Consider the following 15,342-nt stretch of genomic DNA (forward strand, 5'->3'; position numbering starts at 1 on the left):
CGTCTGTTTTTTCGTTTTTTAAAGAAATTTTTCTCCTGTAGCCACCCAGTCCTTCAACAGGGGGCGGTCGGAGGAGCGTCTTTCTGCCTCTGCAGCTCCGCCATTAAAACACCGAGGAGGAGGAAGAAGAAGAGGCGAAGGGAGCATTTTAGGTAGGGGGGGGGAGGAAAAGAGGGGCTGGCAGCGGGGAAGGAAGATTTTGGGGTCTGGGGAAGCGTCATAGGCGCAACAGCGGCAGCAAAGCGGATCGATTGGAGAAGTGAGTTGCAACAGACGCGCGCTCTCTCTCTCTGTCTCACATGCGCACGCACAGACACAAACACGTGTCTTCTTGCCGCTTCCGGGATTGTGCAAAGGTGCGCGTGCGAAGCCCCGCGGTTAATCGCAGAAGCCCCACGTGCCACGTAGCCGCCGGCTGCCCCCCTTTAAGTCGCCCCGCCTCAGTTCTCCGCGTATGTAGTATGGGAAGCAATAATAACAAATAGGTCGCAGGGTTTCTTTGCTGCAGTCCCGCCCCACCTCTTCTCTCTCAGAAGCTCAAGGTGGTCACGTCCCCCCCCCACCTCCTCGTTTGGCCCCCACAACAACAACAACAACCCCAAGAGGTAGGTCATTATTAGTATTATTAGTATGCCTCCCTCCACCCGAGGATCACAGGGCGGTTTACCATATAAAAACACAGATTAGGCTGAGCGCAGGCAGTGATTGGCCCAAGGCAGCGGCGTAGCATGGGTTGTCAGCACCCGGGGCAAGGCAAGTAATTTGCGCCCCTAACCCCTAACCTGCCGCCGCTGCCAGCTTCTTCTTGCTGCTGCCTGGGCTGGGGTATTTATGGTAAGGTAGCCACGGCGGCGGCGGCGGGTCCGTGTCAGGTGATCTGAGGCGAGTTGCCACTGGCGCTGCCGCCCAAATGACGCCGCTTGCCCGGAGGAGGGCAGAGAGGCGAAGAAAATGCAACATGGCCCAGCAGCGGCTGCGGCTGCGAGGAGGGGCTGCCTGGCGCGCGGGGACCGCAGCGAGCAGTGAGAGCCGCTGCCTGCCGGACACCTTCAGCCCGGACGCGCGCACAGCTCGTCGGTTCCGCGAGACATGGGGCTCTGCTACAGCCTGCGCCCGAGGCTCTTCGGCGACTCTGGAGGCGGCAAGCGCCCCCCCCCCCCCAGATGTTGCGCCTGGTGCGGCCGGCTCCCCCTGCACCCCCCACGCTACGCCACTGGCCCAAGGTAACTCAGTGAGCTTCCTGGCCAAGTGGAAGGATTTGAACACAGGTCCCCCATGTTGTTGCCAGTTACTCTCAGCCTGCCTTTGACCCGAGATTATGGGAGAAGCCTATAATTTAAAGCTGCTGTTCAAATTAGCCACACACACACCCCATAAGCAATGGTGGGAAATTAACAACAGATTTTTATTATCGTGTTCCTGCAAACTGCTCTCTGCTGCTGCTGCTCCTCTCAAAATGCAATGCACTCTATGTGGGTCTACCTTTGAAGGGGACCCGGAAACTACAACTAATCCAGAATGCGACAGCTAGACTGGTGACTGGGAGTGGCGGCTGGGACCATATAACACTGGTCCTGAAAGGCCTACATTGGTTCCCAGTACATTTCTAAACACAATTTGAAGTGTTGGTGCCGGCCTAAATGGCTTTGGCCCTGCATACCTGAAGGAGCATCTCTATCCCTATTTTTCAGCCTGGACACTGAGGTCCTCCTCTGAGGGTCTTCTGGCAGTTCCCTCACTACGAGAATTGAAGTTCTAGGGAACCGGACAGAGGGCCTTCTCGGTAGTGGCGCCCTCCCTGTGGAATACCCTTCCATCAGATGTTAAAGAAATAAACAACTACAGTCATACCTTGGATCTCAAACGCCTTGTGGCTCGAATGTTTTGGCTTCCGAATGCTGCAAACCCGGAAGTGAGCGTTCCGGTTTGTGAACATTTTTTGGAACCCAAATGTCCAACTCGGCTTCTGACTGAGTGCAGGAAGCTCCTGCAGCCAATCGGAAGCTGCACCTTGGTTGTCGAACATTTTCAGAAGTCGAATGGACTTCCGGCACGGATTCCGTTCAACAACCAAGGTACCACTGTATCTGACTATTAGAAGACATCTGAAGGCAGCCATGTATTGGGACGTTTTTAATGTTTGATGTTTTATGTTCTGATATTTGCTGTGAGCTGCCCAGGGTGGCCTAGGGAAACCCAACCAGATGTGGGAATAATATTGCTGCATTACATAGCAGGGTTGTTCCTCAGCCGCCTCAAATTGCAATATGTCGATGAAATCCCCCAAATACATTAAAAGCCTGCTTAAGCTGCTAGTCTTCATTTTGGTCTGAAAAGTGGGCATAACCTTCCTCATAGATCTAGTGTGTTAGCCACACTGGCTGTTAATACTCCCATTAAGGAAGAACTTAAGAAGAGCTTGCAGGATCAGGCCAGCAACCCGTGCAATCCAGCATCCTGTTCTCACAGTGGCCAACCACTTCCCTTAAGGCAGCGTTTCCCAAAACTGGGCCTCCAGCTGTTTTTGGACCACAGTTCCCATCATCCCTGACCATTGGTCTATGATTCTCTATTGATATGGGGGTTGATAGTCCACTTTTACTAGAGAATGTGCCCCGTGCTCAAAACTCCCATAGTTCTAGGTGCATTATACAACACGGAATTTCATTAGCGTGAGCAGTTTCTGAGCTCTGGGCGCAGTACTGCGCCTAGGATTTCAGATTAAAACTGCAGAGTGGAAGGAAAGGAGGACATTTTTCTGCCTCACCACTTCCATCTACTCCCTGAAGAGACCCTCTTAAGAATATTACGGTGGGGACAACGACAGGAGAAGGACTGGACAATGTGAAAAATGAACAAAATATTTTGCTGCAGTTCATTCATTTTCAGCTTTGTATTCTTGTTATTAAAAAAAAATAAATTAAAAAAAATGCCTTGTTGCGCCTATAACCTATTTTCAAGCTGCCATTTAGCTCCTAGCTTTCATATCTCAGTTTCTAACACTGAATGTGCCCTACCACTCTGATTGCTAACCACTTTTTTGCTTTTGTTTTCCTTGACTCCATTGTGTGTGTGTTTGTGTGTTTCTTTAGCTCAGGTAGAAACGCCCCTTTCAACTCAGGAAGACCCCAGGGTCTTCAGACTACTGGGGTCCTCGGCCAATTGCAGCTCTTTTGCCACCAAGCAAATTTCATCAGACCTCAACCTTTTTCTCTGAGATCTCCTTGGACTAACCATCTCTCTGTTTCCATCAATATCAAGAACTGGTAAGGATCTTCCTTCCCCCTGGAACCAACCAGCCAAAATCGCTAGCTTTTTAGCTCAAGAGTTGGCATGAAGATGATAGAGCAAAAATACGCAGGCACTGAACCTAAAGGGGGGTCAGAAGGAGCAACAAAGCCTATCAGAGCAGTTTATTCTGACTATACGACCAAGCAGTCAGGAAGTGGAGCGTCTCAAGACGGCAAAGGGGGACCTGGCAAGGGGAGGCAAGAGCGATGGGAAGCCCAGTGGCAGCAGTTCCCGAAGACCCTGCAGCCCCTTCACCCAGAAGGGGGGAGCCCCCCAGAGACGCCCGAGTCTGCCCCCTGGGAAGACGCCAAGGCCTTCCTGGCCTCCTTTGAGCAAGTGGCCAAAGCCTGCCGCTGGCCCAGGAGAGAGTGGGCGGCCCGGCTCCTGCCTGCGCTGAGCGGGGAAGCTGACAAGGCCTTCCGGAGCCTGGAAGCCCAAGACAGAGAGGATTATGGGAAGGTGAAGGCGGCCATCTTGCGAGGGGTCGCCCTGAGGATGGAGGCCGAGCGCCAACGCTTCCGTCAGTTCTGCTGCCAGCAGGTGGAAGACCCCCGAAGGATCCACCTGCAGCTGCAGGATCTCTGCCACCGGTGGCTGAAGCCGGAGAGACGCAGCAAGGAGCAGATCCTGGAGCTGCTGGTCCTGGAGCAGTTCCTGGCCAGCCTCCCGCCAGAGCTGCAGAGCTGGATCCGAGCAGGAGGACCGGAGTCGTGTTCGCAGGCGGTGGCCCTGGCAGAGGAGTTCCTGATGGCCAGCCAGCAAGACTCGGTCGAGGCTGCAGAGTGGCAGGTGGGAGAATAATGTATTTAACTGGACACAGAATGTGTCTTAGGCATGTGCAAAGTGTTTACATGTATCCCCTCTGTAAAAGTGCATTAACTTTTTACAACTTCAGCCAGGAAATTTGGGGAACATTCCTGTGGGGTTTTGCCAAGACAGGCAGAGAAAAAAAAAGAACAGTATTTTTGTTTTGTAATTACGGTAATAGTAATAATAATAATAATAATAATAATAATAATAATAATAATATCCTTTATTAGGCATAGCAAACCACACATTATCAAACAGAGACCGTTTACAATTTGTATAAAATGAGAGCTCAACATAACAAGGTTTTCCTAGTCAGATCTTTAACTCCAGAGAAAATCAATTTGCATAAATAATACAATACAACACTACCACATCACCGATCAGTTAAGAACCACTAAATCTCTTTATAATGGCCCAGTCTTTCTACATGGACAGCACTCAAAAATTCAGCCACTATTAAAGTAATTTGATCATTCCTGTCCGAGAGCAGGTCCTGAACCGTTGGTACAGTTCCTGAACCGTTGTTTTGTAATTTAAAAAAGTGTTGGTTTGGGCTGTAAATCTAAGTAAACCCCACAGAGTTCGCTCTGTTCCGAGTATGACCACCCTCACTGATTCAGGAACCGTTGCAGGATGCGTGCATGGATTCCATGGATGCAGAGGAGGTGCCATTGGACGTTGCTCAAGGACGGATCTCCAAAGACAGAGATGGGGAGATCAGTTTGCTAGGTAAGGATTCACCAGAGCGACTAACATCGCAGTCCTAACCGTGTCTGCTCAGAAGTAAGTCAGGGGTTACTCCAAGGAAGAGATGGGGACCTAAGAGTTTTGCACCTTTTGTATGAGTGGTATAATTTGGACAACTAGGTGTAATGGAAGTCTCTTGTGCCTTTAAGCTGTCTAGTGATGAGATTTTGGCAGGTGAGATTTGTCACACGGGGTGATGAAACACTGCGCCCGTTGAATTTCCCTATTCTACACAACAGAGCAAGGTCGCTTCAGAGGTGCCAAAACTAGCATCTCGCCAAAATAATTTGTTGTATGCTCAGGCGAAGCAACCACAAAGTACCAAATAACTGCATATTCAAGTCTGGCCCAGGTTTTCTAGATTTTCTAGTCAATTTTCCTTTGATTGTGACTTGATCTAGTACTAGAATTTGGAGGACACATCCTCTGTAGGATGCTCTAGTTAGGCATGATGTGAACTGTTGGCATCCAGTTATAGAGTTGTATAGTTGGAAGGGACTCAGGGGTCATCTAGTCCAACCCTCTGCAATGCAGAAATCTCAACTAAAACATCCATGACGGGTGGCCATCCAACCTCTGCCTAAAAACCTCCAAGGGAAGGGGTGGCCAGGTTTCACTTCTGAAATTGTCCTTTCCATCCTTTGCAGGGGATGACATCAAAAACTCAAGTAATTCCTGTTTGTTGCTTCCTCCTGAAGGACGGGAGATGGCTGAAGTTGTCCTGAGCGAGGTGAGCTTTGGAGACCACAGCAATGGGCCGGGGTCTCAGTGTGCAAGTGGAGGAGGTAAAAGTCTCGCTTTTACCCCAATTTGCTGCTTTTCCTCTTGTTCTGCCTCAGGGTATTTCCACCCTAGTAGAGCTAATTTTAGAGCCCAGTTAAAGAACCAGCAGCAACTGAGCAAACTGTCCACAAAAAAATAGTAACCTGGCTGTTGTTAGTTGTTTATAGCATACTGGTTTCATTTTAAGAAGCAAAGAATAAACTCCCAGTTTTTGACACTACCTTGCCTTGTCCACCTGCAGATGGTGTTTGTTCTCCATAGGTGACTTTGGCTATTTATGTTCCCAGTATTTATTCTTCATCCCTTTCTGTGTTCTAAGTCACAGTGCAGAGTGTAGCTTTTCCTCAGTGTTTAATTTTGTATTTTTACAACTGGATTTATAGAGATGCGGGTGGTGCTGTGGGTTAAACCACAGAGCCTAGGACTTACCGATCAGAAGGTCAGTGGTTTGAATCCCCACGATGGGGTGAGCTCCCATTGCTTGGTCCCTGCTCCTGCCAACCTAGCATTTCGAAAGGACATCAAAGTGCAAGTAGATAAATAGGTACCACTCCGGCAGGAAGGTAAACGGTGTTTCCGTATGCTGGTCTGGTTCGCCAGAAGCGACTTAGTCATGCTGGCCACATGACCCGGAAGCTGTACGCCGGCTCCCTCGGCCAATAAAGCGAGATGAGCGCCGCAACCCCAGAGTCGGCCACGACTGGACCTAATGGTCAGGGGTCCTTTACCTTTACAACTGGATTGAGAGCTGAAACTCTTATTTAAAGGGTCTGGGGTTTGTTTGTTTGTTTCTGGGGGGAAAGAACATTAGTATCATTTGTGCATTTGCATTGTTTCTTATGCAACAGCATCTGATGGCGGTGTTGGGGCGTTTTATGTTTTCAGGGACTGCCAAATTCCAAGAAGACAGGCGTGCCTTTGCACATGTTTGTAAGAACTCCAACACAGCCAGGCCAACAGACTATGTTCTGGCAAGTCCTGCCAGAGGACAATGGAAATGTCCTGTCTTTTGGTAAGGGTCGCTCAAGTCCAGTAAACAACTTGCTGTTTTTGGAATTCGAAAGAGGAAGAAAGAGCCTTTCCCCCAATTCTGTGTACTGAAGTACAAGTCATAAATACAAAAACATTAGGAATAACAGTAAGAGCTGTTTGACAGTGGAACAGTCTCTCTTGGGAGGTGGTGGACTCTTCTTCCTTGGAGCTTTTTTTAGCAGAGGCTGGATGATAATAATAATAATAATAATAATAATAATAATAATTTATTTTTACCCCGCCCATCTGGCTGGGTTTCTCCAGCCACTCTGGGTGGCTTCTAACAAAGATTAAAAATACATTAAAATGTCACACATTAAAAACTTCCCTGAACAGGGCTGCCTTCAGATGTCTTCTAAATGTCAGGTAGTTGTTTATCTCTTTGACATCTGATGGGAGGGCGTTCCACAGGGTGGGCGCCACTACTGAGAAGACCCTCTGCCTGGTTCCCTGTAGCTTTGCTTCTCGCAATGAGGGAACCGCCAGAAGGCCCTCAGCTCTGGACCTCAGCGTCCGGGCAGAACGATGGGGGTGGAAACGCTCCTTCAGGTATACCCTTTAAAGGGCAACACCAACACTTTGAATTGTGCTCAGAAACGTACTAGGAGCCAATGTAGGTCTTTCCTTGAATGACTGAGAAATGCTTTTTCTGAGGGTGTTGAAAACTCTTGGGAAACCAGAGGTCTTGGTTTGCTTCAGATAGCACAATTCCCGGGACTTGAGTGTGAGATGTCCCTTTTGCCCCTTCAAAACAGGAGCCATCGTGTGAGACATGCCCGATAGCATTCAGTGCCCCAAATTCCTTCTGTGCAGGATTAGCTGAAGCAGTTTCTGTACAAATAGAACAAAACAGCCATATTTATTCCCTTTATTTAGAGAGGCCGCAAACCAACCTGGGTTAAGCCTGGGATGTAAGGAAAGGGGTTGATATCTGGCTGGAGGTAGGGAGAGAGAGATAAAGCTTGAGCTTAGCAGATATATTTCGATGATGCGGAAGGGTGAACGGTGAGGAGAGGAAGGAGGTTGCAGGCTTCTAGAAAAGACCAGAACATGGACAAAACCCCTCTCTCTGTCTCTTCAGGTGAACAAAAGAGATGCTGGATCAAGAGCGAAACATCTCAGCGGGGAGAGACTTTGCCAGAGGACATACACAGGGCATGCGCAGAAGTACCTCAGTGGGATTTTCCTCTGACGTCTGAAACTCACGAGCAGCCATGTGAGGGGAAAGGGCGACAGAAGAAGCCAGTGGAGAGAGAGGGAGAACGCAGCGAGCACACAGAAGTTATTCCAGGTGTTGTTATCCTGACCTCCTCAGGGCCCATAGAGGGGGAGAAGCTTCCAATTTCTGGGTACGGGAGGAAACACAACAACAAGTCAGGGCTTGTTGTGAGTCACCCTGGGGAGGACCACAGGGGCAAAGAAAGCCAGACAAAGCGTTGCTTCTGTAAACCTCAGGGGATGCTTACAGGAGGGAAACAACATGCACCTGCCGAGTGTGGAAGAAACTCTTTGGTTGGCCACCAGAATATTTGCACAGAAGAGGAACCCAAGGAAAGTCTTGAGGGTGGTCAAAGTTTCAGATGCAGAATCATCAGGATGTTCCTTCAGGAAGGAAGAAGCATGAATGTTCCACATGTAGGAAAAGCTTCACTTCCAGAGCAGGTTTAACAAGGCACCAGAGGATTCATACTGGAGAGAAACCCTACAGATGCCTTGAGTGCGGGAAAAGCTTCAGCCGGGGAGAAAACCTGTGCAGACACCGGAGGGTCCACACTAGAGAGAAACCGTACAAATGTTCTCACTGCAGGAAATGTTTCGGTCAGAGGGGGGACTTGAAGATTCATCAGAGAATCCATACCGGAGAGAAACCGTACAAATGTCCCGAGTGTGATAAGAGCTTCAGGCGGCGTCAGCACCTGATGGGCCATCAGAGGACCCATAGCAGAGAGTAACTGTTTCAAGTTCATCAGAGCACTCACAAGAGACCTTACAAATGCCAACAAGGGCAGGAAAAGCCAGAAAAGATTGGTTAAGCACCAGAGCACCTTTAATATTGTCTACCATCAGATCCTATCACCACAGATTCCACTTTCTCAATACTCTCGATAGCAAGTGGGTGGCCACTATCAACTATTTTTGCCCACAGCTCCTCAGCGGCATGCTCTCCTAGTGAAGGAAGTTCCAGAAACCATTTTTTATCTTGTCAATAGTGGCTGCAGTATGGGATGCAGGTGGCGCTGTGGGTTAAACCACAGAGCCTAGGGCTTGCCGATCAGAAGGTTGGCGATTCGACTCCCGTTGCTCGGTCCCTGCTCCTGCCAACCTAGCAGTTGGAAAGCACGTCAAAGTGCAAGTAGATAAATAGGTACCGCTCCGGCGGGAAGGTAAACAGCATTTCCGTGAGCTGCTCTGGTTCACCAGAAGTGGCTTTGTCATGCTGGCCACATGACCGGAAGCTGTACACTGGCTCCCTCAGCCAATAAAGCGAGATGAGCGCCGCAACCCCAGAGTTGGCCACGACTGGACCTAATAGTCAGGGGTCCCTTTACCTGTGGCTGCAGTCTTAAAAACTGCATACTGGGCATAGTTAGTGGAATATCTCATGTGTCAAACTGCTTGGGATTAAACCATTCTACTTGCCATTGCTTTTCCTCAAGGAGCATTGGGAACTGGAGTTTGGGATGGGTCTTTTGGCAGCCCAGAGATCTGTACTGACCTCTTGATGTACAATTCCCAGAGTCTGATTCTGAGTTGTCCCCTTCTCACTTCAACAGGGAAGCCATAATAGAGACATGGGTGATAGTATGGAAGGGGGGCAGGTGATCAGGGTCTTCAGTGCCCCAAATATATCTTCTTTGTGATTAGTTGAAACTGGTTTTGTATTTTTAAAAGGCCAAAATAGCCATATTTGAGAGAGTTACTATCCTGTTAGACGGAACACTTGGGAGTGGGGGTTAGTCCAAGTGTGGGGAATCTTTGACCCTCCAGATGTTGCTGAACATAGCCTGGGATGTTGGGAGTTGGAGTTGAGCAACATCTGGAGGGTCAAATGTTCCCCACAGCTGATTTAGCCAGTGAAACTGCTGTTGCTGGCCCCTATGGACATAACCATTTATTCACAAAGTACTTTAGCTACTAGGAAGAAGTAGACAGGTTTAGACTGCAATCCTTAAAAAGTCTGCTACCTGGCATTGTGGACTTAATTAAAATTACAGGCTTTTGATACCAGCCTTTAGAACAAGCTATAATACATTGTTGCTTTCCTCATTTATCCCCAATGTACCCCAGGAATTGCTTTTTCTGAGGGTGCTGAAACCTACTGAGGAACCAGAGGTATCATGTTTCCTTCAGAAAGCAAAACTCCTGGAATTTATGTTTTTGCCCCTTCATAAAGCCATGATGGGGACACGGGTGGCGCTGTGGGTTTAAACCACAGAGCCTAGGGCCTGCCAATCAGAAGGTCACGGTTCGAATCCCCGTGATTTGAAAGCACGTCAAGTGCAAGTAGATAAATAGGTACCACTCTAGCGGGAAGGTAAATGGCATTTTTGTGTGCTGCTCTGCTTCGCCAGAAGCGGCTTAGTCATGCTGGCCACATGACCCAGCAGCTGTCTGCAGACAAATGCTGGCTCCCTCAGCCTATAGAGCGAGATGAGTGTGCAACCCCAGAGTCGTCCACGACTGGACTTAATGGTCAGGGGTCCCTTTACCTTTAAAGCCGTGATGAGAGATAATGGCTGACAGAATGGTTGGGGTTACAGATAGGTAGCCGTGTTGGTCTGCCATAGTCAAAACAAAATAAAAAAATTCCTTCCAGTAGCACCTTAAAGACCAACTAAGTTAGTTCTTGGTATGAGCTTTCGTGTGCATGCACACTTCTTCAGTATCTGAAGAAGTGTGCATGCACACGAAAGCTCATACTAAGAACTTAGTTGGTCTTTAAGGTGCTACTGGAAGGAATTTTTTTAGAATGGTTGGGGACGGTCTCATTTACAGTGTGGAAGATGACTTTCCTCTGCAACAAGTTGAAACTGATTTAGTGCAAGCGGACCTGAATAGGCGCACTTGGCTTTAACATCTTAATTTAGAGATGTCACAAAACGCACCTCTCCCAAGAGCAGAACCAAGTGAAGAGGAGAACCTCACTTGTGGAGAGAGTGGTGATGCGTGGCTAGAAGTTGAGAGAAAAAGCTGAGTGTAGCAGAAAAGATTCAGAATTGCCTGGAAAGGGAGATCTGGCAGGACAGAGAAAGCCAGGAGGGAGGAGGTTGCAAGAGTCTAGAAAAGAGGTGACCAGGTCCTGGACAAAATTCCTCTCTCTTTCTCTTCAGGTGAACAAGACAGGTGCTGGATGAAGATGGAGAAATCCCAGTTGGGAGAGAATTTGCCGAAGGAAATGCACAGGGAGATGGCGGGAGAATTCCGTCGGGATATTTCGGCTGTGACACCTGGAATTCCTGAGGAGAAAAATAATTCCAAAGGGCAACGGGAGAAGCAGCCGGTGAAGAGAGACACACAATGCCTCTCAGGAGTAATTGCAGTCTCTGTTAGCGAAACCTCAGCAGTGGCCACAGACAGTGGAAAGCCCTGCAGGAGAAAATATAAGTCAGAGAACCCTTTTGAGTGCCCCACATCAGCGAGAGACAGCCAGTCGGTATGTTGCCTTGAGAAACTACAAGGAATACTTGGGGGACAGAAACAAAATGCCTTGCCTGCGTGTGGGGAAAATTTATGTGGGAGAGAGGAATTCGTTGGACACCAGGACAGCCGCCCAGAAGAGAGCTCCCACGAATGCCCCGAAGATGAGAAACGCTTCAGACATAGACATCGGAACAATAATTCAGGAAGGAAACCCCACGAGTGTTCTGTGTGCGGGAAAAACTTCACCTTCAGAGCAGAGTTAGCAAGACATCATAGAATTCATACGGGAGAGAAACCATACGGATGTTCTCAGTGTGGGAGAAACTTCCGGCAGAGAACGCACTTAGTTAGGCACCAGAGCATCCATACTGGGGAACTGTTCCAATGCCCCGAATGTGGGAAGGGCTTTTCCCAGAGAGATACGTTGAAAAGACACCAGAGAACTCACAGGACGCTCCCGAGGCCTGCGTCCTCTGAGGGTGGGGAGAGTTCAAATCAGGGCAGCATGTTCGCTGTGCAGGCCCCTGCCATACCTGTACCAGTGGCCATATTCCCATTGGAAGTAGCCAGCATTAGGCCTCAAAATGGGATTGAGCTCAAAAAGCTCTCTGAAAGCCCATAGTAAAGAACAACCATGTCTACTTTCAGTTAGACTCCAAGTCTCAAATGTGTTAGTCACAAGGCACCAGTTACTCATAAACGTATAATAATATCAACAATTTTGTGCATTTGCGTTGTTTCTTATGCAGCCCATCAATATACATAATGCATGCTGAAACTAAAAGCTTACCCACGAAAATGCAGTGGTGAGGAAGCATGCATAAGCAGAATACTGTAGTTGTGGCTATAATCGCAGAATTTGGGCTGCAATCCTCACCCCACTTTATCCTGGACATAAACCCCATTGAATTCAGCAAGACTGACATGGTTAGGAACACACTGTTCTAGTCCTTATGGAATACCCTCTCCATTGAGGCATTTCATCCCGACTTCATTTTATTTTTCTGTGCCTACTTAAAACACACCGATTTTCACATTGGCTTGTTGCACATCAGAGAATCCAGAGGGAAAGAAAATGCTTAGCAGGACTGAGAACATGTAATATCCCACTGCAGGAATACCTGCAGCTGCTGTTGAAAGCAGAACATCTAGCAGCAGGGAGGCGATAAGAGCTCTGCTGAAGCTGTAGGCCCCACAGCATGGGTCAAGGATCCTCCCTCCGTCACCAGTTTTCATCAGCCCACGGTCATGGCTTCACTTTAACCAGCTTACGCACATCCTCTTAAAGCCAGACATTGTGTCACAGGTGAACAGAAAGCTTATGCCCTCGGAAAGTTTGCCATTGAATGCTTAATTCTGCTCACTTGTGGAGTGTTTCCAGAGGCATAGCTGGGGGGGGGGTGCGCACTGGCCGCCACACTGAGGGCCAGCACTTAACTGCGGGACTCGCAGTGCACCTGAGCCCCACAACTCTCCTGGGAGTGACAAAGTGGCTTGGGCACCTGCAGGCTCTGCGCTGCCCAAAATGGCAGTGGGGGACTTGTGTCCGCCGCCCCCCCCTTCAGCTGCCCTACAGGTGATGGGGAGACTTGGCCTTCTCTCTCCCCTCTCCTTGGGAGTCCTCCGGGCAGCTGCTCAGCCCCAAAAGAGGTGCCTCCTCACACTGCCCCACAGGGGCCTGGGAAGCAGAGACATGAGAGGGCATCCGAGGAGGGAGGGAAGGAAAGAGGGACAGAGGCCAGTGTTGCCCATGGCACCCCTGATCATCAAGGCACCCCAGGGTGCCATGGCACGCTGGTTGAAAACCACTGGTTTAGGGATTGTGTGCTCAAATGAACAGCAGGGGAACATTGTGGTCCAAAAATTCTTGGATCCATTATCCTCCTGTGCGTATTTGACACCCATTCATCCTATAGATGCCTCGAGAAGATCTTACGAGAAGGCCACCTCAAAGGCATGGAGTTGTTTACTGCGTTAAAACCATTTTGACTTGTTCTGGTTTGCACTTTTGTGACCTTTATTTCTCCTTTGACAAGCCTCCTATTTTCTTGGAGGGAAACACTCCCATGTTACGTTTTGTTGCATTCGTTAAGGTTTTGAAAATGAATAAAAATTAATTAATTAATAATCTCTTGAGTGTATCATTGTCGTTTTGTAAAGGCTCACTGTGAGATTACAGAAAAATAAGACTCCAGTTCTGAAATGGGGGCAGGGGCATATTGTCTTACATTTTCTGGAGGCTGGACCAGTTGAATGTGGGGGACTTGTTTGTTCCCAAGCGTGCATCAGTTCACTTCATGGCATGCATGCGGCCGCCACAGAACTGGGGGGGGCAGCCCCTTCATTTAATTTTTTTGAGGTGGCCCTCACGGCCCTGCATAGATGGACCCTTGTTCCTTTTTCCTTTCTAGAGAGGAGTGCTGGCGTGGCCATGACAGGAAGTGTCTCTTGCATAAAATGGAAGTTTAAGAAGCCAACAGCTATATCTTTAAAAAGATGACAATACTTTTTTTTTTTTAATTAATGAGAAGTCTTGACATTCCAAAACATAAGGGAGAGTTGTCCTTTTGGGCTTTCTGACTAAGTTGAACTGGGCACAAATATAAGCAAGGAGACACCTGGCTTTACTAGCAGTACATGTGAAAAGAATCTAGGGGTCTTGGTAGACCACAAGCTTAATATGAGTCAACTGTGACGCAGCAGCGAAAAAAGCTAATGCTATTCTGAGCTGCATCAACAGAGATACAGTGTTCAGATCAGAAGTCATTGTCCCACTCTGTTCTGGAGTACTATGTCCAGTTCTGGGTACCACAGTTTAAGAAGGATGTTGGCAAGCTGGAACGTGTGCAGAGGGGGGAAACCACAAACTCAACATGAGCCAACAGTGTGACGCGGCAGCTAAAAAAGCCAATGCAATTCTGGGCTGCATCAATAGGAGTATAGCATCTAGATCAAGGGAAGTAATAGTGCCACTGTATTCTGCTCTGGTCAGACCTCACCTGGAGTACTGTGTCCAGTTCTGGGCACCACAGTTCAAGAAGGACACTGACAAACTGGAACGTGTCCAGAGGAGGGCAACCAAAATGGTCAAAGGCCTGGAAACGATGCCTTATGAGGAACGGCTAAGGGAGCTGGGCATGTTTAGCCTGGAGAAGAGGAGGTTAAGGGGCGATATGATAGCCATGTTCAAATATATAAAAGGATGTCATATAGAGGAGGGAGAAAGGTTGTTTTCTGCTGCCCCAGAGAAGCGGACATGGAGCAATGGTTCCAAACTACAAAAAAGAAGATTCCACCTAAACACTAGGAAGAACTTCCTGACAGTAAGAGCTGTTTGACAGTGGAATTTGCTGCCAAGGAGTGTGGTGGAGTCTCCTTCTTTGGAGGTCTTTAAGCAGAGGCTTGACAACCATATGTCAGGAGTGCTCTGATGGCGTTTCCTGCTTGGCAGGGGGTTGGACTCGATGGCCCTTGTGGTCTCTTCCAACTCTATGATTCTGTGATTCAAACATCTGAAGGGCTGTTGCTTGGAAGATGGAACAAGCTTGTTTCTCCAACCCTGGAGGTTGGTATCCAAACCAGGGGCTTCAAGTTGCAAGAAAGGAGATTCCAACTAAACATCAGGAAGAACTTTCTGACGGTAAGAGCTGTTGGACAGTGGAGCGGTCTCCCTCGGGAGGTGGCGGACTCTCCTTCCTTGGAGGTTTATAAGCAGAGGTTGGAGGGCCATCTGTTATGGATGCTTTAGCTGAGATTCCTGTTTTGCAGGGTGTTGGACTAGATGACCCTGCGAGTTTTGGGTCCCTTTTCTTGTGGACTATAAAATATTGTAAACCAACCTGTGAGCCTTGGATGAAGGGCGCTCTACAAATACAAATAAATAAGTTGGAAGGGACCCCCAAGGGTCATCTAGTCCAACCCCCTGCAATGCAGAAAACTCTATGAAAAGCAAAATGGCTATTCAACCTTTGCATTACCTAAGGTCTCAGAGCGGGTTGCAACTACTAAACAAAACAACTTTTACATATTCGTGTGCAT

The 15,342-nt window shown here is 48.4% G+C and overlaps 1 protein-coding gene across 5 annotated transcripts; it reads left to right on the forward strand.

The window, feature by feature from the left end:
• The first annotated feature begins 203 nt into the window (after positions 1 to 203).
• On the forward strand, positions 204 to 13,434 carry LOC307207545 (uncharacterized protein). 5 transcript variants are annotated; one of them, XM_079961546.1, is made up of 7 exons: positions 204 to 259; positions 3,093 to 4,080; positions 4,722 to 4,830; positions 5,496 to 5,578; positions 6,517 to 6,643; positions 7,745 to 7,954; positions 10,995 to 13,434. In XM_079961546.1, exons 2-7 carry the CDS (start codon positions 3,334 to 3,336, stop codon positions 11,924 to 11,926), a joined length of 2,208 nt encoding a protein of 735 aa, XP_079817672.1. In that variant the 5' UTR covers positions 204 to 259; positions 3,093 to 3,333; the 3' UTR covers positions 11,927 to 13,434. The 5 variants fall into 5 exon arrangements, with proteins under 5 accessions (XP_079817672.1, XP_079817674.1, XP_079817675.1 ...); XM_079961548.1 differs by lacking the exon at positions 204 to 259 and adding an exon at positions 315 to 605 and having other exon boundaries at positions 4,734 to 4,830; XM_079961547.1 differs by lacking the exon at positions 204 to 259 and adding an exon at positions 2,168 to 2,844.
• The last annotated feature ends 1,908 nt before the right edge of the window (positions 13,435 to 15,342 follow it).

Source organism: Podarcis cretensis, assembly GCF_951804945.1.
Source record: "Podarcis cretensis genome assembly, chromosome: 2".
NCBI classification, from domain to species: Eukaryota; Metazoa; Chordata; class Lepidosauria; order Squamata; family Lacertidae; genus Podarcis; species Podarcis cretensis.